The following is a 27,129-nucleotide window of genomic DNA, read 5'->3' as shown; positions in this document are numbered from 1 at the left end:
ACGTACATACATTAAAAAAAACTACTATTTGACATTCATCTGGAGTCGTGCGGTGCGGGCGGGCAGAGGGGCGGTGCTGTCCCCGCCCCCTGTTACACTCCCTCGGGTTGAATAGGCTCCGGCACCTCCTCTCCCCTCATGGATGGAGACTCCAGGCGAGCAGCAGCATGCTCTCCCTCACTGACAGCCAGGAAAACCAACAATGGAAAAAATACTAGGAGCTGAACTGAAATGCGCCACGCAGGGAGCGGCGTGCTGATCGCGTGGTCGTCCCGCAATGAGCCGCCGACCTCCGGACCGGCGTGGAGCTGGACGGGACATGAGGGCAGCCTGGATCCTGACTGTGAGCGCCCTCATCACCGCTCAGACTGCCGGAGGATCACCGCTGGTCCCGGAGCCAGAGGTACACCGCTGTCACAGAGGAGCCACTTTATTTAGACTCGGTAGTGTTTGACAGATGTGTGAATAAAGTAATGCAACCTGTTGTTATAGTAACATTAACACAGGTGTTTAGTTTGCTGTCACGGAGAATTGATCAAAAACGAGCGAGGTCTGAAAGTCAACCTATTGTACATTTATTTTTCTGTACATGACTTCAGATTGTCAAAAATAACGTTGTTTCATGCAAAGTCCATAACACATGAAACATAAACAATTAGGTAAGTATGCTTTCTGTCACCTTCATCACATGTACAAGCTCAGTTTATGGTGAAGGGAGTGGTTACCACTTAATTACTTTACTATGTGGTGTGGCTCAATTATGCCAGAAGAAAAAATACACATGTAAAGAAAAAAGTGGTTTAATTTTGCATTTATTTTCATTTCTATACAAACAGCCAGGGTCAGCAGGGCCCCAAATGCAAAAAAAAAAGAAAAATCTTGGGTTATGTCACAGTCCATATGAAGGATGAATTTTCCTTAAGACTGTCAAATTTTGTTTTAAGAAATATATTTCTAAGCACCGGAGATGTTAACTGTCACAAGTACTGACTTGAGAACTGATGTGTTTAGTTTATTGTCCACAACTAAAGTTATGTGACATATTTAGACCACGTCAGCCATATACCATAGCTGCCTGGGCAGCATAGTGACATGAGAGGAGACCAAACCCACTTTTAAAAGAATATTTGTACTCCAGTGTCTTTGAGATTTTTTACAATCGAGTCACCCCTCTGTCGCTTGAACCACACCAGTTTAATTTGACAGCTGTCTTTGGTGGCCACACATTAAAGCTGTAGGACCATACCAACATCATGCTATTACATGTGTTTCCACAACATCCCTCTTCCATAAAACTAAGCCTCCTGGCATGTTTCAAAGGGACAAAGGGACAACTTGGTTGCACATTCCTGTCAGCCGAAGCACATCTGTCATCTCCTCAATTTTAATTTCCATCCCACCTTCGCCACATCTGTAATCATAGCTGCGCCTGCTGTTGTCTGAACATGAAACCTTCTACACACACACTGAGGGCTGTGATTGAGAGATCCTAATATTAAACCATCAACATGGTGAATCCCAAACCACAGCTGTTGTCATGTACGCCGTTGGTTCATTTTTTTTACTGTATTATACAGGCGTTAACCTTCAGAACTATTCTCGGCTTGCATGTTTGCATGAAGTGCTCATCCCTTATATTAAATTTTCAGGGTCGCGCTCGAGGCTTCTCCCTCTTATGGGTGGTCTAGATCTATACATCTGTCTTGCAGCCTTCCAGCTGCAACGTACAACACAAATGGAAAATTATCTTTACACTTTTATGATTTCTTTTCTGTTCCCTCAAGGGGAAATATGTCTCTCTGGGGATTTACCACAGCGTGTTCTTACAAAAGTTGAGATTGTAGGTGTGTAAAATAAACTACATCCCCAAAAAGTCACCTTATTATCTTTAAAATATGAGCACAAGGAGGAAATAATGATCTGTTTTCTGATGTGTCTCATGGAGCATTTCTGAAGCAGTGTTAAAGTTTTAAGTTTTATAACAATTGCAGGTTTTTCTGGAAAAGTACGGCTACCTCCACCCAGACGACCACATCCACAGTACAGCAGAGATACAGTCGGCTATCTGGTAGGTGTTGGAGCTGCTCTTCATCTATTGAAGCTTAAAAATGATTAAAGCCAAAGAGCCCGAGAACCATGTTATCAATGTTGAAATCACAACAGGTCATCAGACGTCCTTAACCTAATGTGATACGATAGAACAAAGGTGACGTGTTGTCTTTATCCACGCTTTGATCAGAATTAGCTGGTGGTGTTCATCAGGGGGGAAGGGTGAGGTCGGTGAGGGACGAGCCCGGGGCTGAACGTGAGTGCAGGGCAGTAAAACACACCCTCACCTCCTGAACCCTCTCTGAACCATCCAGGAATTTGAAGAACCTCACCCTCTGGCCCGTATAAAGACAGTACTGTAACGGTGCAGATTGAATAATCCTTGTAAAATGATAAATGGTTGACACTATCCACCGGTGTGTCCGTCCACTCTCTCGTCTGCATTTTGAAAAGCCAAATATCTGTTCAGCAACGACATCATGCAGACATATCCTCCTTCCCTCTGCAGCGACTTCCAGTGGTTGTCCCGACTTCCTGTCACAGGTGAGCTGGACGGAGCCACCCTGAGACAGATGTCGGAGCCTCGCTGCGGGGTGTCGGATGAGGGCAGCCAGCAGATCTGGGCTCAGAGGGTGAACGCCATCTTCACTGGAAAGAGACGAGCACAGCGGCGCAGGAGGCGCTCTGCTGGACAAGGTATTGTGTGGACACCATGTTTGTATGTGCGTTTCCATTCATTGCCTTGTACGTGCAGGTTTTTGTGTGTCCTGTGGTCATAAAGAGCCAACAGTTAAGTGGGAGGGTCCACCTCTGTAAACTAAAGCACTAAATAGACGTGAGGGGTGTAATTAAAGCTGGTGGGGCGTCTGATGTTGCACGCGTCAGCCGGGATGATTCCTGCTTTTAGATGCAATTAGACAAGTCCGTGTATCCTGTACGTCATCCTTAATGGGTGAAAACCTAAACTTCAGTTCTGCACAATAACATTTTAGATGTTTAGTTTAGGAGTTACAGGCTGCTCTGTGGGTTGAGAAGGTTTAAGAATCCCTTGAGTCAAAGAGACCTCTTAACCTTTGTGTAGTTTTTCTCGTTTTGTTCAATGATTTAGGAGATGTAAAGGTTTGTGGGTCACAGCAATTTCCTCTTCTTCAGGTTTGTATCCCTACAAATGCTGCATTTTCCCTTTAAGATAATTATTGAGGCTCTTGTTGGAGATTATCCTAATTTTGTGCTTTAGACGCAGTAATAACTGCATTCATCAGTGAGCAGGTCGCTGCAATTTGAACTGGATAAAGACTAAAGGATTTAAAGTGTTTAACGGTGCAGCTGAGCAGCTGAATTTCTTGCATGAAGTAATTGAGCACAAACATCCTTCCCTCCTAGCTCAGGAGGTGCTTTACAGAAAATCCTTGAGAATTACCGAGAGGTGTAATTTCTCCTCTCTTGTAAACACGTGTGGAAGACATCGAGTGGAGCAAAATCTTTTAACCTGAATGGATTTTTCATTTATCCTACATGTGATATCAGCTCGTAAGATGATCCTCTCACACTGTTTGCATGTTTGATGACTTACGTTCCTACTGTCTCCCTTTGCTGCTGTCATTCCTCTTTGTGAATGAGCGGCAGCAGCAGCCCGGTGCCTCCAGCCTCATGATGTGTGAAGCCTGTGCATTCCTTCCTGTCACTGATGACGTTGGCTAATGTTCAGGGAATGCAGCGGTGGCTGATGTTTGCCGCTGCCTCTTCGTGTCAGTACCTGACATGTTCCCTCCTGGTAAACACATCCACAACCGACTGACTGGATTACGTTGTTTGCCAGGCTGGCTGCCCGTCTCAGGGGCCAGATATCTTACTGGCTAAATGAGTGAATATGTTGCTGAGTGACTGAGTGTTTGGATGGATTACAGTCTGGCCTTGATGAAGAAAACAACTCTGTCATTATTCAAGTCCCAGACATGACTCATGTGACAGGTAGCTGTATTATTACACAAAGAGCAGCTACATTTACACCCTCAGGCCAAACCTCTTATATCCACTGATCACATATCCACTGATGTAGTTTAGCAATGTAGTGACTTACTGTAATTGTGAGTAGCAGCATAGTGAGGCTGTGTGACCACCGCCTTGTTCTCAAACATGAGTCTGCTTTATCACACTGTGGCAGCAGATATGTTTCTGCCTGTGAGTTGAAGGATGTTTACTGGGAGAGTTTTATGTGTGGATAGAGCAGACATTTGATTTGAAGCCTCAGTTGTGTACATTCAGTCCACCACTCTGGTCCAGACTAAAGTAAATCAACATCTACTGGATTGAGTGAAAGAAATTTTTTGCATTTATTGAAGCCGAAGAATAAATCCGACTGACGTTTATGATTCCTGACATTTCCTCTAGCACCAGTCAGATCACATTTGTGGTTGGTTGTGACCGTTATTGGGTTGATTCAATGAAATTTGGTGCAGAGATTCATGTCTCCTGATAGTGTTGGGTAATGTCACTTTTAAAAGTTACTTGTTAAATTACAAGAAGTGCCATTATCAAGAAGCTTTTTACTTTACAGCACTGTAAACTCAAAACAAGTGTCTGCAGTATTGATATTTCCAGTGGAAGTCCCCCCCTCCCCCGTAGTTCACCTCTTTTCTGTACAGTTAAGATGCGTGCGAGTCAAGCCATCCATGACTTCAACTTAACGCTTAACTCTTTGAGCTGTTTGTCCTTGACAGCTGACACTAGCTACCAAAACCAGCCTGCAGGCCACATCAACGCGCAGACGGGTCGCTCTGTTTATTCCCTCTCAGCTGTGGTGTGAGGTGATTTTGTTTAGTGTGAACATGGCTGCCTCTTAGCTTCCTGGAAACTGAAAGCAGACCTTGACTTGTGGTTGAATCTGATGGTCGTTCCCACCGATATTTACAGAGCTGACATTCCACCACCCGTGTCCAAGATAAGCCCTGTAAGTGTGATAGGTGAGCGTGTGTGTGTTTTTCAGAGGTGTTCACTCATGGATCTGTGCCCTGCCAATGGAAAGTGTTGGAAACCACTTTTTTTTTACATTTTACTACATAGGCCTACCCGCAAAATACGCTAGTTTTAAACTGTTTCAGCAGAATGCACAGATTGTAGTTCAGCTCAGCTCATCGATAGCTACATCCATCATCGATCGGATGATTGACAGAAAATAAACTGGCAGCTCTTTTGATAAGCGATTATCTTTTTAATTTACAATATGTGAAATATTGCATTCAAATGTTTTTAAAATGATCAACCTCTGTTGTATATTTTGATGAGCTGTGCCCAAATGTTTCCAGCCTGTTAGCATGCTGAACTTAGCTTCAAGCAGCCTCCGAGTTAACACCCGTAACAAACCAAATCTCTCTGCAACTCCGCAAACAATAACTTTGGCTATCAGATGATCTCAGTCACTTCCTAATGACTGTGATAACCCACCCGCCCCACACTGCTGCTATACAGGGCATCATGGTAATTGCTTCCATAAGGGAAGTCGGGGAATGTCTTGTGTATCTGACTTCCTGGCTTCTCTGCCGTCCTTGGGGACCTCTTACGCTGCGGCGCCAGAGTTGTACTGAGAAGACAGATCTACACACATCATGTGGCAACAAGTCTGATGGATATTGTTCATCTGCGAGGGAAAACTGAAGCTGGGGTGGGAAAACAAGGCAGTGCGTTCAAGTGTCCCACTCCTGAATCAGACTTTTACAGGAAAATGGCAGTGACATTGCATCTTACCTTCTTGAATCTTATTTTTATTGTGTTCTGGGCTCTTTCTTTCTAATATTTCTGTGAAACATTGCAAGAAAAAGGCTACAGATCAAGTTTACACAACTCTCAAGTTTACACCGAGACTTGTGTTGTGTTGATGCTGAAGCACAACTTCTGTTTGTGTGTTTACACAAACAAAACCACACACTGATGTCATTGCCAGACCCATGTCTTAATGGCTCCAGATAATATCCAGATATTTCCCTCTCTCCAGGGCGCTATTGAGCTCTCATGGCAGTTCACGGTATGTAGCACATACCTCTGGTTTATCGTCCTCATCTTTCACATGACGCTCTGCTGTATATTATTTAACCGAGCACAAAAGGCATTAAAATAACTCAAGGGTTCTCAAACCTGGCTGCCTCAGTCCTCTGTGTGTGATTGAGCGTGGTGTGTGATGCAGACCTCCCACTCACATTTGGCCTCCACATCGGGGCAAACATACGTCGGCCACGTCTTTAAATATTTTGACAACTGTAAGTGCGCTTGAGTCATTTTGCCACTTTCTATCTAATCCTCAAATGTGAAAGTATGTGTAAACGTGTAAAGCCCTTGTGGCGAGTCATTTTAAGTGCAGTACCCAGTGAATTTGATTCTCGTTCGCACCTTCTCAAGCCCCTCTTACCAATACAAGTACAAATACTTTTGAACATCAGGGCCCTTATTTTGTTAGAGTTACTACCACTGCACTGTGCCGGTGTGTTCAAAGGCTCGAAACCCAAAGACTACAATATGAACAAAAAAGCTGGAGAAATCAACTCCATTTTTATGTGCCTATAACATGCAACACTGTCAATGAAATGAGAGAGAGGGACTACAAATCTTACCAGACACCTTCTTTATTCAAGATTCTCTCTTTTACCAAACCAAGACGAGCTTAAATGCCTCGTTAATTCATCGTAAACACACACTCGACAGGGCTTACGGAGCTAACTAGCTAATGCCATGGCTAGCCATTGTGATTACCACAAAGCTTTGAAGGATCAGCTTTGACTCCAGAAATGTTTGATTTTTGCAGAGATGGTTCAGACGATTCTTACGGCAAACTCTACACACAACTCTCAATAAAATTCCTGCTAGAGTTGTTCTGATTCTGACATCCATATAACAAAATGTCTCCTATACAGCCTGAAATGCTGGAATCAGTATCAGTGAGCACACAATCCTCTGCAGCTTCAAGAACATCCAGAACATCCACACAAAAACTTTAACGCACTGGTATCTGAATCATTATCGGTATGGGGAAGGCAGAAAATGATATTGCAACATTATTTTCATCTTGTCTTCTTTTAAAATGCATTTGACAACTTTTTCACCCAGTCAGAGCGAGCCTGCGTCCATTCTCTCTAGTTGCTCCCTGAAGGTTCATCTAATGACTGTTTCCTGCGAGGCAGCCTCTCTGTCTGCTTGTTGTGAATGTGTGCTGCACGGTTGAGAGCTTTCGTGTGTTTGCTGTTGTGTTTGCTCCATGTTCAGATTGCTACTTTGGTTAATCCTGCGTATATATTGAAGAGATTAACGTGTTGTGAATTAAAGAACGACTGAACACGACTCCCCCTCCACTCTATCCCCGAACAAATGTGTGATTCTGAAGTTAGTGACATATGTAATTACGTCTAAGCTGAGAAACCACAGACACGTGTAGAAGTAAACTGTTTAGTCGAGCGTGCACTCAGAGTGCTTGTTAGTTTATCCAGCTGTGAGCGAACATGGGGTTTCATTTTGGCTCTTTTGGATGTGAAGAGGTTCTACTTCAAAACATGACGTCTGAACACGGGATAACTCGCGTTCAAATTTATAATATTGATATGAAAGATGTAAATACATGGCTGCTCTAGAAGTTAATAATAAGAAGAAAATGTCCGTGAAACCTTTTTACTACTTACTGGTATTAAAAAAAAAACACTTTTTAGCGAGATTAGAATAAAAATAAATTGCATTGCATCTGTGAACATATTGCCTACATATTTTAGTTTTTATGTCTATTTTACAGTGTTTTCAATCATGTGTTTGTCCTCAAAAGCCCGGCCAGAGACAAGGACTGCAAATGAGCCACGGCTAGAAGTCCCATATACAGTACATTGCATTGGATGCATGTCAAATAAACTGATAAATAAGTAAATACAACTTCAGTGCCCACATTCAGGGTAATGAGGGAATATGTCATGCAGTGCTACATGGATACTGGATAATGTGTTTAAAAAAATATTTCAAGGCAGCAGTGGTTTTATTGATTTATTGACGATAACAAAAACATAGAAAATACTACCTTTAATATCGGTCAGGTTGTACAAATGGCAGTTTTGTAGTTTGGGTTTTATTTGTGCTCGTTTGCTCAATCAGTGCAATTGAAGACAGGTGACTGAGTGAGTATAGTTGTGGTTTTGTTGCTAAGATACATTTTAATTGTCTTTAATAACAGGTTAAACGTTAAATTCATGTTTTCTCTGTCATTCCGTATTGTTTGAAAGCTTCGTATCAGTCTGGCTCACCTGAGCTAGCAGCCAGCGGATGGTATGCTCCCGTCTCTGAACCGCTCAGGGTTTGTGCTTTGCCTGTGTCTTATTAACATTGTTGTTCATACACACCACATTGTTGGCACGGATTCACGCCTACGGCTCTGCTTTTGTAAGTTATCCAGTGCCAACCAACATCTTCTGCCCTCCATGTGGTGAGCAGCGCTAGGAGGAAAGTTGTATTCATTTCTAAATCATTTTTTTAGATGATGGAATATGGCACAGGTGGAGTTTAAAGGACTGTTTCCCTTCTGTCCTTCTTTCTATGAATTTCTTCATTCCCAATTTTCATCTCTGTGGATGAGAAGAAATTGTTCCTTCCTCTTATAACTACTTTGTGTTGCTTTATTCCATTTATTACAATAAATCATGTTTTACAGATGAAAGGGTGGACTATTCTTACTTACAGGCTCCCTGCCAGGGTTTTTGCAGTGATTTGAGCTTATCTGCAGCTGCAAGTTTGTGATGAATAAGATTGTGAGCTTCTGACCTGCATGTCTCAAGTCTCTGTTCCTCTCTCTGTCTCTGTGTGCGTGTGTCTGTGTGTGTGTGTGTTCTCCAGTGGAGAAGTGGTACAAACGTCATCTGACCTATCAGATAGTGAACTGGCCTCGCCACCTGTCTCTGGGCTCCGTGCGGCTGGCGGTGCGCGCTGCCTTCCAGCTGTGGAGCAACGTGTCGGGCCTGGTGTTCCAGGAGGCCCCTGAAGGTCCCGCAGACATCCGGCTGGCCTTTTATGAGGGAGACCACAACGACGGGGCGAGCAACGCCTTCGACGGGCCAGGTGAGGGACAAACACATGTTGATTCAAGTCGCCACTGATCTACCTATCTGATCACATCTGTGTGTGTGTGTGTGTGTGTTTGATGTTTGTTTTGTGTTACGCTCCTGTGTATGTAATTTGTTCTCAGGTCTCTCTTGCAAAAGAAATCTTGATCCCAACCTACTGCATAAATAAATAAATCGTAACATGTCCCACTGTTTATGTGTACACAGTAATCAGATTACTGTGAGTAAACCAGATTAAGATAGTTTGATCACACACTGCGCTGACCTGCAACAAGACAATTCCATGTTCTTTACAAAAAAAGACAAATTATAAGGCAATATAAAGAGACACATTAATCGGGCCAAATGCAGAAAACATGACCTCATCTCTTATTTCATTTTTCCATATATTTTGTATTTGTTAAGCCTGTTGTGGAATTATCTGCAACATGTGACTGCATCATATTGGCTGTTTCTACTACAGGTGGGACCACATCATGTTGTTTGTTGTTTGGAGTCCTGATTGAGACCGAGATGTCCAAACATGAGGACTTTTTCTGACTGAACATTGAATGATTTAGCTGAAGGCCTTCAAGATTTTATTCCGTGTTTGACTCATTTCCTTATATTTGAAGTTGAGTTTAATAACGTGAGAGGTAAAATACTGCAGTGTTTTGCAAGAAAAAAAACAAAGAGGAGAGAAAACGTCAGTAAATCAACAGATATTAGTGTTTTCTTATATCTTATACTAACATCTCAATCATCAGTACTCATCTTGCACTCGTTGTGAGGGTCCTGACCTCCGGGTTGGGAACCACTGGTTTAAAAGTTGGAGCTAATTAACTAATACCATCGATACATTTGACTGTAGACTTGAAAATAAGCAATACAAATACTAAGAAATTAAAATTAACTGATCCATTACTATCAAATCTGCAAACAAAGGCTGAATCAAGCCACCACTACTATCTTTCAATCTGATTTGACTTTTAAAAGAAGTATAACATAAAGGAATTTTTCATGACTCAGGTAATCCCTCTCAGTCATCGCTTCGGATCCATTAGAAGTGTTTTGGCATGTCTGTATCTGCAGAGACGCCTCTGCCTCCATTTATTTTCTTATTAAATGTGCTGCGTTTGGGATGTTTCTGGGCGTCAGTGATTCTGGAGAAAGATAGTTGTTTGTTGAGTCTCAAATATCAAAGCTGCCCATCAACTATCTTTCTCCAGAACTGCTCACTGCGGTTGTTGTTTACAAACAGCAGCGACAAATCCTGCATACTGTGCCTTTAACTGTACACAGTGATACTGTACATCTGTCAGCCTCTGACCGTTTCCCTCCTTTTTGACTGTCAGGAGGAACTCTGGCTCACGCCTTCCTGCCTCGCCGGGGGGAGGCCCACTTCGACCGGGCGGAGAGGTGGACGCTAAACGGACACAAGGGACACAACCTGTTCATGGTGACCGCCCACGAGATCGGACACACTCTGGGACTGGAGCACTCTCCTGTCCGTCACGCCCTGATGTCGCCGTACTACAGGAAGCTGGGGCGCAGCCTGGTGCTGAGCTGGGACGACATCATCGCAGTGCAGCAGCTCTACGGTGAGATGATGATCTGTTTGACCCTGCAGCTCCTGTTCGTGGGTTTAATGTGTCTCGTCCAGCTTCCTACAGCTACTCAAGGGAAATGTTTTCTTAGTCATCCCGAGGTCAGGAGACGTGTTAAAGGTAGCACCTTCCTTGAACACACAGAGATATTTTTACCACTTCTTCCTGGTTCCTGGTTTAATGTTTGAAAGGTTGAGAAAAAAAGCACTCTGGTGGGCAGATGACAAATGCCTCACTGTCTGGCCTCAGGACGGCTGAGTTAAAGATGAGGAATGAGAAGAAAATGAGGTCGTAGCTGAGAACGAGCTATTATGGGAGTTCATAGAAGCAATTACACGAATTACTGCCTTTTTATGAAAGCAGACTGTCTTTGAGGAAACCCAGAAGTGGAGCCATTTTTGCTCTGTTGCCCATTAAAATTGGGAGTCGTGGCACTGAGCTGTGAAAGGCCAGAGAGGCAGGCCTGAAGGCCACCAGCTGCAAACGCAGAACGAGAATGAGTAGAACGGCGAAGCGTGTTGAGAGTTCCCACGTCTCCACAACCTGGAACAGTTTTTAAAATGAGAGTTGTATTTCTCTCTTTAGAGTTCCTGTGAAGCAAAACCCGCGGCTATGAATGTGATTAAAAGTCCATGGCAGCATTATTTGTGAAGGAGATTACTGAAAGGCTTGATTTATAGAACAGAATGAGACAGAACAGACTGCTTTTTGCGACCACTTTTAGTTGTAGCCTTCTGGATAAACATCAAATCTAGATTGAAGAGTTGTAACAACAGCCTCTCTTGTGATTTTAGTTGAGTTTGTCTTCAGCAGACTGAGGAAGTCTGTTCTATCAGTTTCACTTCTGTGGCCTCTCAGCTGCTGGGAGAAGTAGCTTCAGACTGAGGGCAGCAGAGGTGGTGTGGACGTCAAAATAACACGGACTGATTGAGTTCATCACGGGCGGGAGGAGGGCTGACTGTGTATTATTATCACCCAGCCTCTCGCTGCTGCACACAGTGTTTACCTGGGAGTTTTGTCAGCTCTGTTGTGATAGATTGCCGGTGTTGTTGCAGAGGTTACGAGTATTACATACGTCTTTATGTTTGACAAATACAATAGTTTCTGTTTACCGTGAGTGTGTTGACCCTCCTGGCATGTGTGAGGCAGGTTTCCACATGTGCAGAGTTGTCTCGTTGCTTGTGTTTTGTCCTGCTGCCATGCGGTTGCACAAGAACACGCCTTTCTGATTTGTGTTGGGAAGGTTACTTTGGAAATGTAATAGGTCACAGATAACTAGTTACCCTGTTAAAATGTAATAAGTAATGTAATTTATTGCATTTGAATATGTTTTGATTACTTTTCCAAAAGTTAAAGAGATAATGTTGAAGAATTCTGCATTAAAATGTCTAAAAAAGACATTTGAAATAGAAATTTGTAACATATTTTGTTGAGTTGTGTACTTACACTATCCCAAATGTTGAAACACATGTTGGACATTGGAAGCAAGTTTGACCGCAGTATCATTTGTGTAGAATACTGACACAATATGGAGCTAAACTACTTCTTAATTAGACCTCAATATCAGTCAAATCAAGGCCAGAGGAGGAGATGCAAATTCAAATAGAGCCAATCAAAAATTTGAGCACACACTCCTCAATGAATTGATCCTGTCTAGATGTATACCTTGATGGTGTTGCACTCAAATTTGTCCTAATGGCTGTGCTGACCCACGTTGTCTGGAAATATGACAGAATAAATCATTCCTGCACAGAGAAAAGAGTCATAACAACAGAGGGGATGTTATATTCTACATATATTCAGATATTACTAACATTTTGATTAGTGACTGTAATTTAATTACATATTTTCTCTCAGTAGCTGCAGCAGATTACACTAACATTTATTTTGTAATTTACATGTAACTCCCCAACACTGTTTTCTGAGTTGCTTGTGACAAAATGAGCCCCAGCAGCCACTCAGCCCTCCTCTATGATGATGCGGTACTCAAGATGCAATAGTGCATAAAGTACTTTCCCTGCTCTGACCCTGAATTGAGGTGTAACACAGCTGCAAGTGGAGACACAACACTGTGCAGGAATGTTTGCATGGCTGCAGGATATTCTCACTATCGTTTGGATAATTGAACTCTGAACTTGAAATTGAGCTCAACAAAAGCTCGCAGGCCGGCTGCATCCATATGCTTCCTTTTCTGTTTAGTATCTGAGGCGTCCCATCTGCTCTCTCTCTCTCTCTCTCTGGAGATATTCTGTCCTCAGCTTCCTAAAATGGTATCTGCCAGCCTTTTCTCCTCAGCACCTCCCTTATTCAGCCTAGATTTCTAAAAAAAACCCACTAACTGACCACCCTGCTGCCTCAGCCAAGCCACCGCTCATGGACACGTTTTCATTTTCAGCTCAGTTACACTCATTAACCGCAGCACTTAATGCCACTCTGATTTATTGTGAGACCGCTGATTCAGCCATTAAATTAATAGCAGCGGTGAGCACAGATGAGTAGTTTGAGCCGGTCATTGAGCTGTATGTGTTTTACACTGAAAGCTGGATGTGTTTGCTTATCAGCCTTTAAAAAAAGACGAGGCAGTTCACTCTCAACTATTTTATTGATTGCTTCATTCAAAAGGATTCTTCGGTGGCCGCTCAGGTGGAATTTAGCAAAGTGCAACATGCTTTTTTCATGTCTGCATATCAACCTGATTCCCTCCCCCTGGCAGTAATAAATGCAGACTGCAGCTGCTCCCACGTAAATGTCAGGCAGCTCCAGAGACAGACATGGACAAGAACCGCAACTGACAGGACTGCCGGCACTGTGAAAACACTACATCTGCTTAAAGATATGAGCTTTAGGCAGTGTGTGTGTCTGTGTGTGTGTGTGTGTGTGTGTGTGTGTGTGTGTGTGTGCGTGTGTGTGTACCATTCCTGTAGTTGGCATTGTGATCTGATAAGAAGCAGATGTGAGGCAGCCTGAATGTCAGTCAGTTCAATTCACCTCCTGTGATTGTTCTGTGACAAGAAACATGAAAACCCTTGAAGCATCTTTGCATTAAATAAAACACATGTACATCAATGAATGTACATCATGTACTGTACGATGAACATCATTGGTTGAGGAAGTATTCAGATCTTTTACCTAAATGAAAATAATACAGCAATGTAAAAATACTCAGGATAGAATGATATTTAGCCAGTCACGGACCTGAAAACCTCTTTTTCAGGTCCTTCGGGTTGAGCTAACAAGCTAACGTTAGCTACATTCATGGATGTATGAACAGAATACAGTTAGCAGCAGTTAGTAGCAGTTTCCAGCTTCTTCGGTGTGAGGATTTGCTGCTTTTCTTTGTCATTTCTGACAGTAAATGAAGAGTTTGGGGGTTTTAGACGTTGCTGAGCAAAAGAAGCAATTTGAAGACGTCACTTTGGGCTCTCAGAACTTTTTAACCATGTACAGACAAAACGATTGATCGATTAATGGAGATGAGAATAATTGTTATTAGCAGGCCGGTTATATCACAGGTGCCTAAAAGCATAATACTCATCAGTGGCCATTAGCAAGACGGATTTCCTCAGTTTACCGTCAGTGTACTGTTGCACATTAGAGTACATATATATCCCCTGTGTATGACAGGAGGCACACTGTATGTTCTCTTGTATAGGAATGTCAGTGACAGAAGAGTAAACGTTATCTCATTACTGTACTTGAATGACATTTCTGAAGTACTTGTAGCTTACGCAAGTACTTTCATTTTATGCTTCTTTTGACTTTTACTTAACAAAATGTTGAACTGTTGAATGCAGGAGTATTTTTATACTGTGATATTGTTTACTTTTACCCACAAAAACCAAAATATGTGACTTCTTTCTCCCCCCGCTGATGAATGTAAACAGAGTGAAGTCAGACATCCAGCCCTTATCTCACAACGCTGCTCACACACACAGCCTTAATGAGCAGCCGTCCCCGTGTTATCCACTGCGGTGGTGTGTATATCTACAGTATTCTTCCTGCTCTCTTCCTCCTGTTCTTGGGTGTGCTGATTTTATCCACCTCCTACACAAATGTTTGTTCAGCTCCTTGCAAACAAAAATGGCAGTATTGAAGTCTGAAGCACCATCAGTTGCTCTTTGTGCTTCGGTATGTTGCGCTTCTCCTTTTGTTCGACTTTGATTCATCCTTTATGGTTCTGATCTTGTACATCAGGAGTAAGTGGGCTCTTTATATAGTGCGAAAATATTCAACACGTGTGTTAAAGGTTGCAGCGTGCGCTCTATCTGGAGCCCTTTGTTTATTTCCTGTGCAGTATAATGTCATCCATCAGTATACATCAACCCAGCCACATCCTGTCAGGGCCTATTTAAATGTTAACATTATCCAAGGAAGACTCCACTGTTTGTCTTTCTATTTGTTCCCATGCTGTCCAATTTAGGAAATACTTAAATTGCTTTTAGCATGCATGAGAACTGTCCTTGTGGTCTATCCTTGTGGCTTTGATAGGTCACGTTTTTAAATAATCACCTTTTTATAACCACATTAATCGTGGGAAAGTTGAGCACAGCTGGGCAGACAACAAACTTCACAAAGTGATTACTACAGTACGTGGATGCATCTTGTCTGCTGCCTTTTAAATCACTGTTCTGTTGTGTTGTTTTTGCCCTCAGGTAAACCGTCAGGCGATCGCCCTGTGAGGCTGCCAGGCCAGGTTTTGCACGCCGCGCTTCAGGAGTGGGAGTTCACAGAGCTTCACAGCGGGCATCAGAGCACAGGGCAGCCTCTCTACTGCCAGGGGGTCTTTGATGCCATCACTATAGGTGAGGTCCAAATGAAATATTACTAGAGAAAAAGCATTCGACCACATCCTTCATGACTGTGGTTACTGGTTTGGCTTCGAAAAGCCTGGAACAGAAGAGAATCCTGCTATCGTATTTATCTAACAGGAAAAAGAGCAGAACGTTTCTGAAGATTTCAGCTGCATTTCTTAGTCTTTATGCGTTGTGTTTAATGACACACACTCCATGACACCTGATCGCTTTGTCAACTGATGAAGGCCATGAGAGGCTCTTGAAAGCTCTGGTAAAAGCAACTAAATTCACCCCCTGTTAAGAATATTTTGTCAAACTGGTCAAGAATTGTGTTGTTGTGTATCCAGACCAGAATGAGACAGTGCTGGTGTTTCGGGGCAGCGTCTACTGGACGGTGTCGTCTGCAGGCGTCGTGAGCAACCCGCTGCCTCTCCGTCAGCGCTGGCCCGACCTCCCTCCGGCCATCGAGGCTGCTGCCTTCTCCCCGCTGGACTCCAAGTGGTATTTTTTCAAAGGTACTGCTTCACTGAGCTCATTAATGTGACTGACACTTCCTTTTAAAGACATTCCCAAACCTGTTGGCTAACTTCACATATCTGTTAAAGCCCCTAAAATAGATTCTATTGTGCCTATTTAAAGACTATACTGCACTGAGGACTCAGCTGGAGTTTGAAAGTAGCTTCACCTGTGTGCTAAAGGCTGATAACGTGTTTGAAGTTACTGCCAAGTTTCACTTTCCTGGCACTAACCTGACAGTGTTATCTTGATTCTACTAATCTGCTACAGACAGAGCATTTTTATGTAAAGCACAGACACCCTGCTAAAGGAATTATTTAAACTCCATAAATCATTTCCTTCGTTGTCTTTGTCCTTTGTTGTCTGAGAATGGTGCATTCCTCATGAAACTTAACCCCAAAATACTCCACCTTACTGTCTTTTGCAAAGGTTATACTAAGAGCAGGGCTTATTAGCTTATATTTTCTGTATTTTTGATAGAAATCTTCATGTTTTCATCCTTTGGAAAATCAAAAATACACGTTTCTTCTACCTGTAGTGCTATTCATCCATCTAGATTGTTTTGGAAACTAGAAGGCACAGTAATGTCTCTTTACAGAAATCCTGACCTGGTTACTCATGATAATCCACAGACCTTGTTGTGAGCAGTTTCACGTAGGAAGTACTTTCTTTTAACCGAACTACACCCACCAACTGTATCACTATCCAGAAGGAAGCATGCATCTACTCAAGGAAGACAGGCATAAACATTAATGGCGTCCTATAAAGTCAGCCAGCCTCCCGTCCATGAGTACCTGCACATTTCCTTCTGCGTGGTGATACAGAAAGAAAATAGTTCCTACGTGAAACTGCTCTCAGCAAGGTCTGTGGAATATCTTGAGTAACCAGGTCAGGATTTCTGTAAAGAGACATTACTGTTGAGTTTGAGTGTCAACTATTTCCATTGTGTTTGAGGAAAGGCAGACCACTGATATCTCCAACACTCTGCAACTCACACCAAAACAATCTAGATGGATAAATAGCAACAGTTAAGTGGAAAAATATGTATTTTTTTTTATCTAAAGTGAAACGTTAGCTACTGTATAGGCTGAATTTGTGGAGCTACTATAATCAAATGTATTATGATGTTGTGCAGGGAAGCGGATGTGGCGCTACACCGGCACTGTGCTGGACCCTGGCTTCCCTAGGCAGAGCATTGAGTTGGGGCTTCCTCGCCACCCCGACTGTGCCTTCTACTACGCTCCTCTGGGTCACATGGTCGTCTTCAAGGGCTCCCGCTACTCTGTGCTCAACCTCAAAACCCTGCACCAGGAGCCCTACTACCCCCGCAGGCTAACAGACTGGACTGGTGTGCCACAGGGGACCAATGGGGCGCTGACCCGGCCAGACGGACGCCTCTACCTGTTCAGAGAACAGCGCTTTTGGAGATTTGACCCGGTCAAAGTGCGAATCACCAGAGAGGGCCAGTGGGCCAAGGACCTGAGCTGGACTGGCTGCAGCGGTGCCCCTCAGAGCAATAACATCCTTTGACCAGCAGAGGGAGCCATCAGCTTTAGATAAAGTGCAATTTGTTGGTGTATCCTGTAACACAGAGGTGCTACAATGTTTTCAGCCTGAACACTTATTGAGTTTAAATGTTGCAAAAGGAGCCTAGCTCAGCAAACTCGTGCCATGAAGGGACTGAAGAAAAATAAACCCACTTGTTTATACATTTTGGAGCACATTTAGTATTTATAATGCAGAGCAATGGATATTACTGTGTGTGGATGTGCAATTATAGCCTTTCTCTTTACTCTATAGTGAGCAGACAAAAAACAGTTTTTAAGTTGGAACCATGCTTTTAAAACCATCGTCTTTTCTCTGGTAGTATTTGCACAGACAGCAAAACCAAAATGTGTTTTTATCCTTTCTGTAATGTCACTAACACATGTAACATATGTATAAATAACTATTACTTACTTTGGTCTGTGATTGTGTTCCCTCCTTATTGCTTGCCATAACAGAGGGCCTGAAATGTTGATCACTAACTTCTTTATCTTTCAGTATTATGTGTTACATTTTTGATTGATGAGTCATGTATCGTGATGGCAGAAACTGACAGCTGAGTCACCAGTGTGATGCATTTTAAGAAACAGTTGCAGAGGAACGATGATTCAGGGAAACCTCCTGCGTTCATTCACTGATTTTTCCACCACTGCAGGCGAAGCGGTCGTCTGTCAGTGCATATATACATCATTGATTACTCAGTTCGCTGTAAAGGCCATTAATCCTACAGCTAATTCAACCTGACAATAGCGTCACATTATGTGGAAACATCTGTCAGGACACACAGCTGGCCTTCATAATCTGACCACAACAGAAAGCATTTTTTTTTTATTCATTTATCTTTTAATACTAAAGCCTGACAACATTTCTCTGCATCACTGAACATGAGGAACCTCACAGTCGATGCCCTCTGAATCAGCATGTTTGCTCTTTTCCAGTAACGCCCAAATACAGTAAACAGTTAAACACATTCACACCTCCGAGCTGCCCTGCACACCCACAGCGTCCTGTTGAACTAGACCTCCTTATATGCATTTGCTCAAACACTGGCCATAATACACATGTAACACAAGTGCATACCAGACACACAGGTTTATCTGTTAGTGGGTTAGATCTGGCCACAACTGAAAGTTTTAGTTAACGGGAGAAGATGTTACATAATCAGTGTTGTAGAAGTGACTAGTATGACCCGAGTCATGAGACTGCTCATTAAATGCATAGTATTGTCCCTTCCTCACATATAACAATGTTATCTTTTATCAGACTAGTCTCTAAACAACTATACTCAACGGTCACGAGCACTGTGCAAAAATGTTGCTGGTGTGACCATCTGTTAGAACTGATCAGTCCAATATACAGTATGATGGATTAGCTAAGGTTTCACTTCAGTTAATCTGTCTGCTGATCCCTCAGCAGCTTCCTGTGAGCGGCCTTACAGTAATTAACATTTCTGAGGTCTCAGGCTACGGACACATTACACACTCATGACTAGATTAATATAAAAACATATATATTACACACAGGATTTTCAGTCCAAATGTTATCTTTAAGTAATTATTAGGAAAATCGTTTACCTCTAGGATATCGGAGGATGAAAATAATCATGTGAGAATATCCAGTCCTCTTTAACACAGTAATTTGGTCAGGTCTAGTACACCACTTATACACTGTAACACAAACACTTGAGCAAAGATCAGTTGATGTGCATTCAAACAAATGTAATCAAAAGCCACTAGGCTGGACTTTGACTATGCAAAGCCTGTAACATAGACTGAGAGTGCTGCACGGTGAGAGCAATCAGACAAAATCAGATTTCTTATCACGATCAACACAGACATCAAAGAGTGACTCCACACTGAGATCATCTTCATCTGTTTAAAAGGCAATCGAAAAATAAGACATTACAGAAGCCCAGACTGGCACTAGTACCCGACAGTAACACTTAGCTGCACAAATCATTAGTCGGATCTAAATGTAAAAGCAATTTAAACATTCAACAATATTATTACCTGCACTGTTTTAAAACATCACTCTGTACCTCTGTCTGCAGGTCTGTTAGAGTAGGATTTGGACAATTACCGTTTATATATTGTGGAAAAGTAAAACCACTTAAGGGCTGTATCTAGACCAAATCAGGCACTGTGGCGATGATCGCATGGTTGTGCGGCAGTGTGGAAGGACACAACTGGTCTCAGAACCCCACCTTGATTGGCCCGGTTTCTGGTTCCTGGCTTTGGGGAAACAATTCTTTCAGAAAGGCTTTCTCCATCAGCAGCCAGTTTGCAGATTATTTCTCCTCCCCTGCTGGTGCAGTTTCCTGGCAGCATGATGTTGTTGGAGGAACCAAGCAACATCGCAGAAACTCAGACCAATTTGTCAGACCTCTGAATGTTCACCCTGACACTGAAGGTGTCATGTCAACCAGTGCCTGTAATAACACTTTACCACTGCAGCATGAAGTTGGGTTGTGTTTCTCAAAATGTTCATTCTGTTTCAACTTTTTGCTGCCTGAACACACTACTCACAGTCAACATGAATGGGAGGACTGGCGTTTTTGCTTCAATGCCTGATTTGGTCTGAATGAGGCCAAAGACCTTCGACACTTCTGAGTGGAAAGTGTCACCTGCAGCTGAACTTTGGTTCTTCCGTGCTCCACAGCGGTGTCCCGCATGACTTCTTTAAAGGGTTTCTCATCCAACCTTTCTATGTTTCTAATTACAAAGATTATTACCACAGCACGCGGCATTGTGGCAGGAATTTAGATGAAGAACTCATCAACTGGCTCCTCATTGTTTGTGAGTGCTGAGAGAAGCTCAACAGTAGTCCTGTTCTCCACCACGATCCCTTTGGAGGGGCTTTGTCCTGCAGCCAAAGTCCTGCTACCACAGCCCATCCTGGCTGCATCTATACAGCTGCCAGAGCCCCATGTCCTTGAGGCGCTGTGAGGGTGCCTGTGTGTCTGTGGCAGACATTCAATCAGCTCCTTGGCCAGACCCTCACCAGCTGAAGCCCCGACAGCTGCAGGTCTCTCAGAGCGGAAATACTCTGAATAGTCCATGGAGGAAGAGCGGGCGATTGTTTTGACGGCTGTGTCAGAGTGTGATAGTGAGATGGGGACTCCCGTGTCTACGTTGGTCTCTGGCTCCTCCTCATCCTCTTCCAAGAGGAGATGGGAGAGAGAACGTGTGATGGAGGGGCGCAGAGGAGAGTCAGGGTGATTGGTGGTTGAGGGCGGTGCGGGGCTGCTGCGCTGGGATGAGTAACAGGAGCTGCCTGGAGGAGTGCTACAGCAGCTTCCTGATCCCAGACTCTCTGCTCCACCACCTCCTCCATGAAGCTTCTCCAGGAGAGGGTCACTGTGTGGTCTGTGGCCTGTCGATGACCAGAGACACATCAAGCTGGGTCGCAAAGGGGGGCAATTAGGAGACTTTGCTCTTGTATTGTACTCAAATGTCACTGAACATGCTCAGCTCAGAGTGGTATTAAGTATTTCGATCATTTCTTGAGATGTTTTTGATTTAAAAAGTCGCTTTTTGTTGTCAAATATATTGCCATGAACATCCTTTAATCATACTGAATACAAAATATTAAGTTGACAGCTCACTAACAGCTGGCATCACTACTATAGAAAATTCCAGATAAAAAAAACTGCATGGTATTGTGTCAAAATGGCTAGTAAAACTCTCCAACTGTTATTCATCCCAAATATTAAAGGTGCCCTGTTAAGTTTTCTTGTAAACAAACAAACGTTATGTTTACATTCAGTGCTATTCACCAAAACACATTATGTGTACTATGTCTTTGACAACTAACAAAAGTGTGGAATACATTTCCTTCCTCATAAAACATGTACAAAGCTGATTTAAAAAAGTATTTTACATCCAGCATTGTTTATATTCATGTTGACTTCTTCTCTGCCTTTGTTGGTACTTGCAGCATTTTGTAGATCAGTGGAATAATGTTAAAACATTGTTTGGAGCGTCTGTCACTTTATCTGCATCATCATGTACAAGCCTGAATCAACACAACAGGAGCCCGCCCATTACAAAAGTTTTCCATAGCGTTACTGGATGTCAAAAGCTCCATAAGATACTTTTAAGAATTCACACTTACTTGGCAAACTTCCCATGTCTGATTAATTTGGATTTGCTATGATGATTATGTTTACAACAAGTCTCCCACGTAAAAACGGTGGAGGGGAAAATTAAGAATACTCCTGTCATGAGTTGAGTCAAATCATTCCCTCGAGCTGGATGTGAATTTGTGGAAAGTACCGATAATACACTCAGCTGTGCAGTATCTTGCACCCTGTGTGCAGTTATTACCTCTGTGGACTTACCTTGCCTATGTGTTTGCCAGGGCAGGGGTGTTGTAAGGCTGCAGGGGGACTGTGCTGAGCTCCTGAGCTGCATACCTCGAGGGGACACACTGGGGCAGGTCAGGGGGAAAGCACAGGTCAGAGGTCGCTGAGGTTGAGCTGGGGTTTTCACCTGCGGCACAGAAGGACAGGAGGAGAGAGAGGGATTATGATTTACACCAGGACTAGAGAGATTTAAGAGAGTTAAGCAACTTTGACAGAATTAACACACACGCATCCGACATATGGCTATTGTGACAGCTTTGAGGTGGTTCTGTCAAAAGAGAGCAACTACATGATTTCTTCATCAGACATTACAATTGTTCTTCTCTTTCTATTGTTGAACCTATGATGTTTTTTTTATGAGGTTGGTCATAATAGATGATGAAAGCTGGATTTGTTTATTCTGAGCTAATGAAGGACATCAAACGCAGACATCCAAGGCTGATTATTCTGAACAAGCTGAAGAGGTTGTTTGTTTGTTTTTTTCAAACCTGTTAGATTTTGTTTGGCTCCGTCTCATCAGTATAACATCAATAACATTTGAGACAAAAGTGAAGAAAAAAACAGTGCCTTTAAACAGAGTAATAGAAAATCATATAAAATAACATTAAAACCAAACTAGTGCACATTAATTACTGTTACAAAATCAGTCTAATTTACCTTTCAAATAAAATTCTTTACATTCAAAAATTATTTGGACCGTCAAACTCTTATTTAACCCTTATCTAACCATCACTCTTATTATTTCTCTATACATCAACTCAGATGTTCAACTATTTCTCATCATGAAGCAAAAAAGAATCAATCAATTTCAATCATAATTACACTAAAGTGTTTGGACAATATCTGGAGACAAAATATGATTTGCATAATAAAAAAATGTGTTTTGCATAAAGCATAAAAACTGATGTGTTTTTACATTCGTTATTTCTCTTTGTCTGATGTGAGGTAATTGTGAATGGGGGAAAAGCTTCTTTCTTCTTTTATTCCAGGTTAAATAATCATTAGTTTGTCAAACGTGACACCTAAGACTAAAAAGAAAATCAACAGAAATTCCTTCCAAATGCTGCTTTCACTCCAAAGGCCACTTGTTACTCTACTGAGGACCTGGCCAGCCTCAACATCTCCTGTTCTCCAAATAACATTTGAGCAGAACATTGAACAAAGATCCTGCTCGTTGGACTCTATGTCATGAGATGATTATAGACTAAACCTTCCAGCAGACTGCTGTGTTTAGAGTCAATGCAGGGCTGCTTCAGACTGACGCAACCACTGACATACAGTATGACAAACCTCATGATTTAACCCAACATAAATCAAAGGGAAGCTTTTCCGCCATTCTACCTAATATGTGAGTGTAGGGCAGACTAAAAGACTTTAAAAACACACATCATCAGTCACTAAACTGCATGTAAAACATACAATTAAACAGCAGGAACTGTACAATGATGTCCACAACATTACTTTTTTGATAACAGGGAAAAGATGAATTAAGGTGTATTTTAAGCCACACTTACCTGGAAGAGAACCTTATTGCTATCCAGGTCTTCTGTCTGCCAGCGTGTAGTGCTGATTGGGGTACAGGGGTTGGGCAACAGAGGCACTAGCTGACCAATTTCTTCCACACTGAACTGCAGCACGGCAGAGGTGCAAGGCTCCACCCGGACCCCTGGTGACAACTGTTTTATAGCCAGCTGCAGGCACAGCCCAGGCTCTGTGTGGGGTGGTGAAGTGACAGACAGAAACACAGCAGAACAGATTAATACAGAATGAGTCTTTTGAAGAGGTGTAGAAACAAGCTAATGGTGTGACATAATTTGACTTCACACTGATTTACTTGTTTTGAGAATTTAATCCAAAATGCAACACATATTTTGAATATTGCAGATCATTTCGTGTTGTTAAAGGGTAATTATGTTATGTTTAACCCTGGATCATATTTGTACATAATTTGTCATCTAAATGACACACGTAGTTCAGATCTGAACTATCCCTTTAAAACACCAAAATCACACCCTAACTCAAATAAACTCCTGTGTCCCTGGAGGGAAAAATTACTGTTTTTGTTAATGGAGTTTAATGGCTTTAATGAGAGTGATATAATGGTTGCTTCTGGTTTAACAAGGGGGGTCTTACTCTTGACTTAAAAGGTATAGCTCTGTAGGGATCCTTTCCATATTGTTGTCAGGCACTAAGAATGAATCTGAACCTGTCCCAAGCCCTTTTGGTGGACTTTTTTTAACAGACGCAGTTGCCCCCAATGATTACGTTTTAGCCATTGCTGTCCATTTTGCTGTCGGCTGAGGCAATCTACTGGAGCAATTCCAAAACATCTTCTTTTTGCTTTCCTTCTTATACTGATAACAAAGATAAGCCTTAAAGCTGGATTTGTTGAGATGGATGTTACATGTTTGCAAAAAAGGACAACACTTCAAAGACGTACCACTATGGAGAGTGAACCAGCAGAAGCCTGTCTTCTGCTCCTCTGCCTGTCGCTGCAGCACGGTCTCATAGAGCCGCACAGCATCCTCATAGTTGTCATATCCACTGTACAGTGTCACACGCAGTATTTCTCCTCCACAGTGCACTGGACGAACGCCCCACACAGGCATCCCTGCACCCAAACTGTAGAAGTCTCTGCTTGGCAGGAGGTAGGGCCGCATCAGGGCATTGTTGGGGGAGCTGCTGGAGGTAATGTGGATCCCTCCAGTTCGTTTGCCGCAGCTCTCGGTGTGGTGGTACTGCCAAGGCGGACGCTGAAAGAAGTCAAGCACTTTGAGGATTCGCTCCTCTCCATAAGCCTCATGGAGGAAGAAAGTGATGGCCAGAGAAGGGTAGCCTGAAACGTTTTTGGCAAAAACAAATTCCCAATCAACCTTAAATAAAAACAGATGCAATTCGAGGGAAGCTCTTTTTGGGAAAACATGTTTGCATCATACACAGAATAAATGTAATATTCAGTTAAAAGTAAAACAATTAAGGTTTTTTTTTACATGAATGGAAAATTAACTTCCTGTAAACATGTTTTGTTCTCACATATGGAAATTATTTCTCTCTTTGCAAAAAAATGTACACTAACAGGATGTGCAATGTGGTTAAATGTACAGGGTGAAATGAATACCTACATACATAAATGTCAAACCACACAGTAAGGATCTGTACCTGCCACAGGAGAGAGGCGAGTGTAATTTCTTAATGGGGAGGCCCTCTCCGACACATGGAAGATGCGGAGGCTTGGGCAGAGCCAGCGAAGGAGGCGATCCAGGGTGTGCTGCAGCAGCAGTGAGTCTCCTGGATTGGCCAGCAGATGCAAGTTCATAGGCAGGAGCGGCTGCTGCCGCTGCCGCTGCTGCTGCCTCGCCCGACCGCTCATGAGCTCAACTAGGGTCAAACACACACACACAGCTCTCACAAGTGTACAGAGATATCTTAGACAAGTGAACACATGCAAATGTTAAAACAGGCACAGTAGTTCTAGCAAAAGCCATAACTAAGTCTAAATAAGTCTTGTTGGTCAGCTTGTCAAAACTCCTTTTTGGCCTCTTTTGAAAGGTACATTTTACATCATTGGCTTGGAGATTTCAAATTTCTAAGACTATATCATACATTGGTTACATGGAGTTTGAAAGGCATGGGCATTTACAAGGCAGGGTCTGAATAACTATCAAATTGCATTATGGGAATTGTAGGATTTGGGGTTGTTGGCCTCTCTGACATCAGTTTTGACCATTATTATTTTTAGCTTTATAAAAGGTACACTTCTAAATGACAGTAGTGCCTCTTACTTGTATGAGGGGCTGAAGTGGTGAAGGGATACTTACTGCCCGACGACATCCTGCTGCAGTCAGATCTGATAAAGACAAAATAAAAAGCACTTTTTTAAGAGTGTAGCCTGGCTGGAGAAAAGACAAAAATCTGTCTCCATCTTGCGGTGGCTGGTTTGGTCACTTTGGTCACCATGACAACCCATTATCTGTTAGCTAACACAAGCTTAAAAAGTCAATTTATGGGAAAATATCTTGAAAAGTACAACAATAACAACAACCTGCGGTAAAGTGCCGAGAGGTTTAAACAACAGCTACGTTTCTGGTTACAAAACGACAGTGCCTTTCTGTCTCGGACAAAGTTAATTTCCATCGTGGCTACGGCTATAAAAAAAAAAAAAAGGCGAAGTTGGCTGGCTAGCTAGCTAAGGTTAGCCCGGAGCTAACGCCGAGACAACAGTTGACTCACTCGGCAGTTTCAGCTCCGGAGTCCACGTTTTCATCGTCGGCTCTCTTAAACGCCGCCGCTCTTGGAAACATAGTCCGGCACACCTTTCAGCTTTAGTCGAGCCTCCTGCGTGGACAGTGTGAGCGGCGGTGTTTGCAGCAGTCCGGGCTGAGAGTGAGAAGCATCCTGGTTGATTTCTTTCCACAGGCTGCCCCACAAAAAAAAATGGGACTCTTGCTGGGACGCTGACGTCACCAGCTATCCATACACCGTTATGTTAAAACACAAGCCCTGGTTAATTTTAGGGACATGTAATAAAAAAGAAAAGAAAAGCTAAAGCCGGAGGTGCCTCGTTTAAGTTGAGAAGAATTGCACGCTGGACTATGTTTAGAAAGCTCCTGAGACTAAAGTGTGGGCGAAAGGGAGCAGCAGAAGTTGCTTTAAATCTAAAGCCGCCTATAATAATAACATGGAGCAGATGGCATGCGTCTAACAATATGCGAGGACAAAGGAGACCGTCCAGACGGGCTGCTCAGATTTAAAAGTGCAGGGAAGGTATGGAGGGGAGGCCCTAAAGCCTGGAAATTAAAGACATTGTTTGTTAAGACCTTGTTAAGAGCATTAAACGCCTCGACAGCTTTTGGAAGCACACCCAGTTTTGACAGGTCTGTCGGTTTCCAATGAAACGCTCATAAAACTCGTGAGAGACATGCACTAAAAGTTACATCCTGCAACACAGCCTGCTGTCATGTCACACCATTAAAACAATTTAACTGTGACATTGTAAAAATAGTCGTTTAAATGTTTTAAACCCCAGATCATTATAATAAAATCCTGCTTCTTTTATCAACAACATAGTTCATTGTAGGTCATTTTTGTTTTAATTCTTAGTTTTGTCTTTGTCCATCATGAACAGCTGGGCAGAGACTTTGGTCTCAATGAGCTGACAGGACATTTCATTTTTCAAAATAGAAATTGCAGTTGTG

At 42.7% G+C, this 27,129-nt stretch overlaps 2 protein-coding genes across 2 annotated transcripts; one reads left to right on the top strand and one right to left on the bottom strand.

The window, feature by feature from the left end:
- The first annotated feature begins 121 nt into the window (after positions 1–121).
- Positions 122–17,984, top strand: mmp28 (matrix metallopeptidase 28). Its single transcript, XM_084352112.1, has 8 exons — positions 122–403; positions 1,992–2,068; positions 2,558–2,745; positions 8,905–9,126; positions 10,466–10,711; positions 15,370–15,519; positions 15,858–16,025; positions 17,162–17,984. The coding sequence occupies exons 1-8, from the start codon at positions 278–280 to the stop codon at positions 17,554–17,556; spliced, it is 1,572 nt and encodes a 523-aa protein (XP_084208238.1). The 5' UTR covers positions 122–277; the 3' UTR covers positions 17,557–17,984.
- A 1,448-nt stretch (positions 17,985–19,432) lies between these two features.
- On the bottom strand, positions 19,433–26,969 carry fam124b (family with sequence similarity 124B). The gene is made up of 7 exons (XM_084352111.1): positions 26,165–26,969; positions 25,753–25,781; positions 25,094–25,312; positions 24,375–24,770; positions 23,449–23,645; positions 21,911–22,061; positions 19,433–20,943 (listed from the first exon to the last, which is right to left on the bottom strand). Exons 1-7 carry the CDS (start codon positions 26,233–26,235, stop codon positions 20,330–20,332), a joined length of 1,677 nt encoding a protein of 558 aa, XP_084208237.1. The 5' UTR covers positions 26,236–26,969; the 3' UTR covers positions 19,433–20,329.
- Positions 26,970–27,129: the final 160 nt, after the last annotated feature.

This window comes from Pagrus pagrus, assembly GCF_965226575.1.
Source record: "Pagrus pagrus genome assembly, chromosome: 4".
Lineage (NCBI taxonomy): Eukaryota > Metazoa > Chordata > Actinopteri > Spariformes > Sparidae > Pagrus > Pagrus pagrus.
This window is presented reverse-complemented; position numbering and strand designations above follow the sequence as displayed.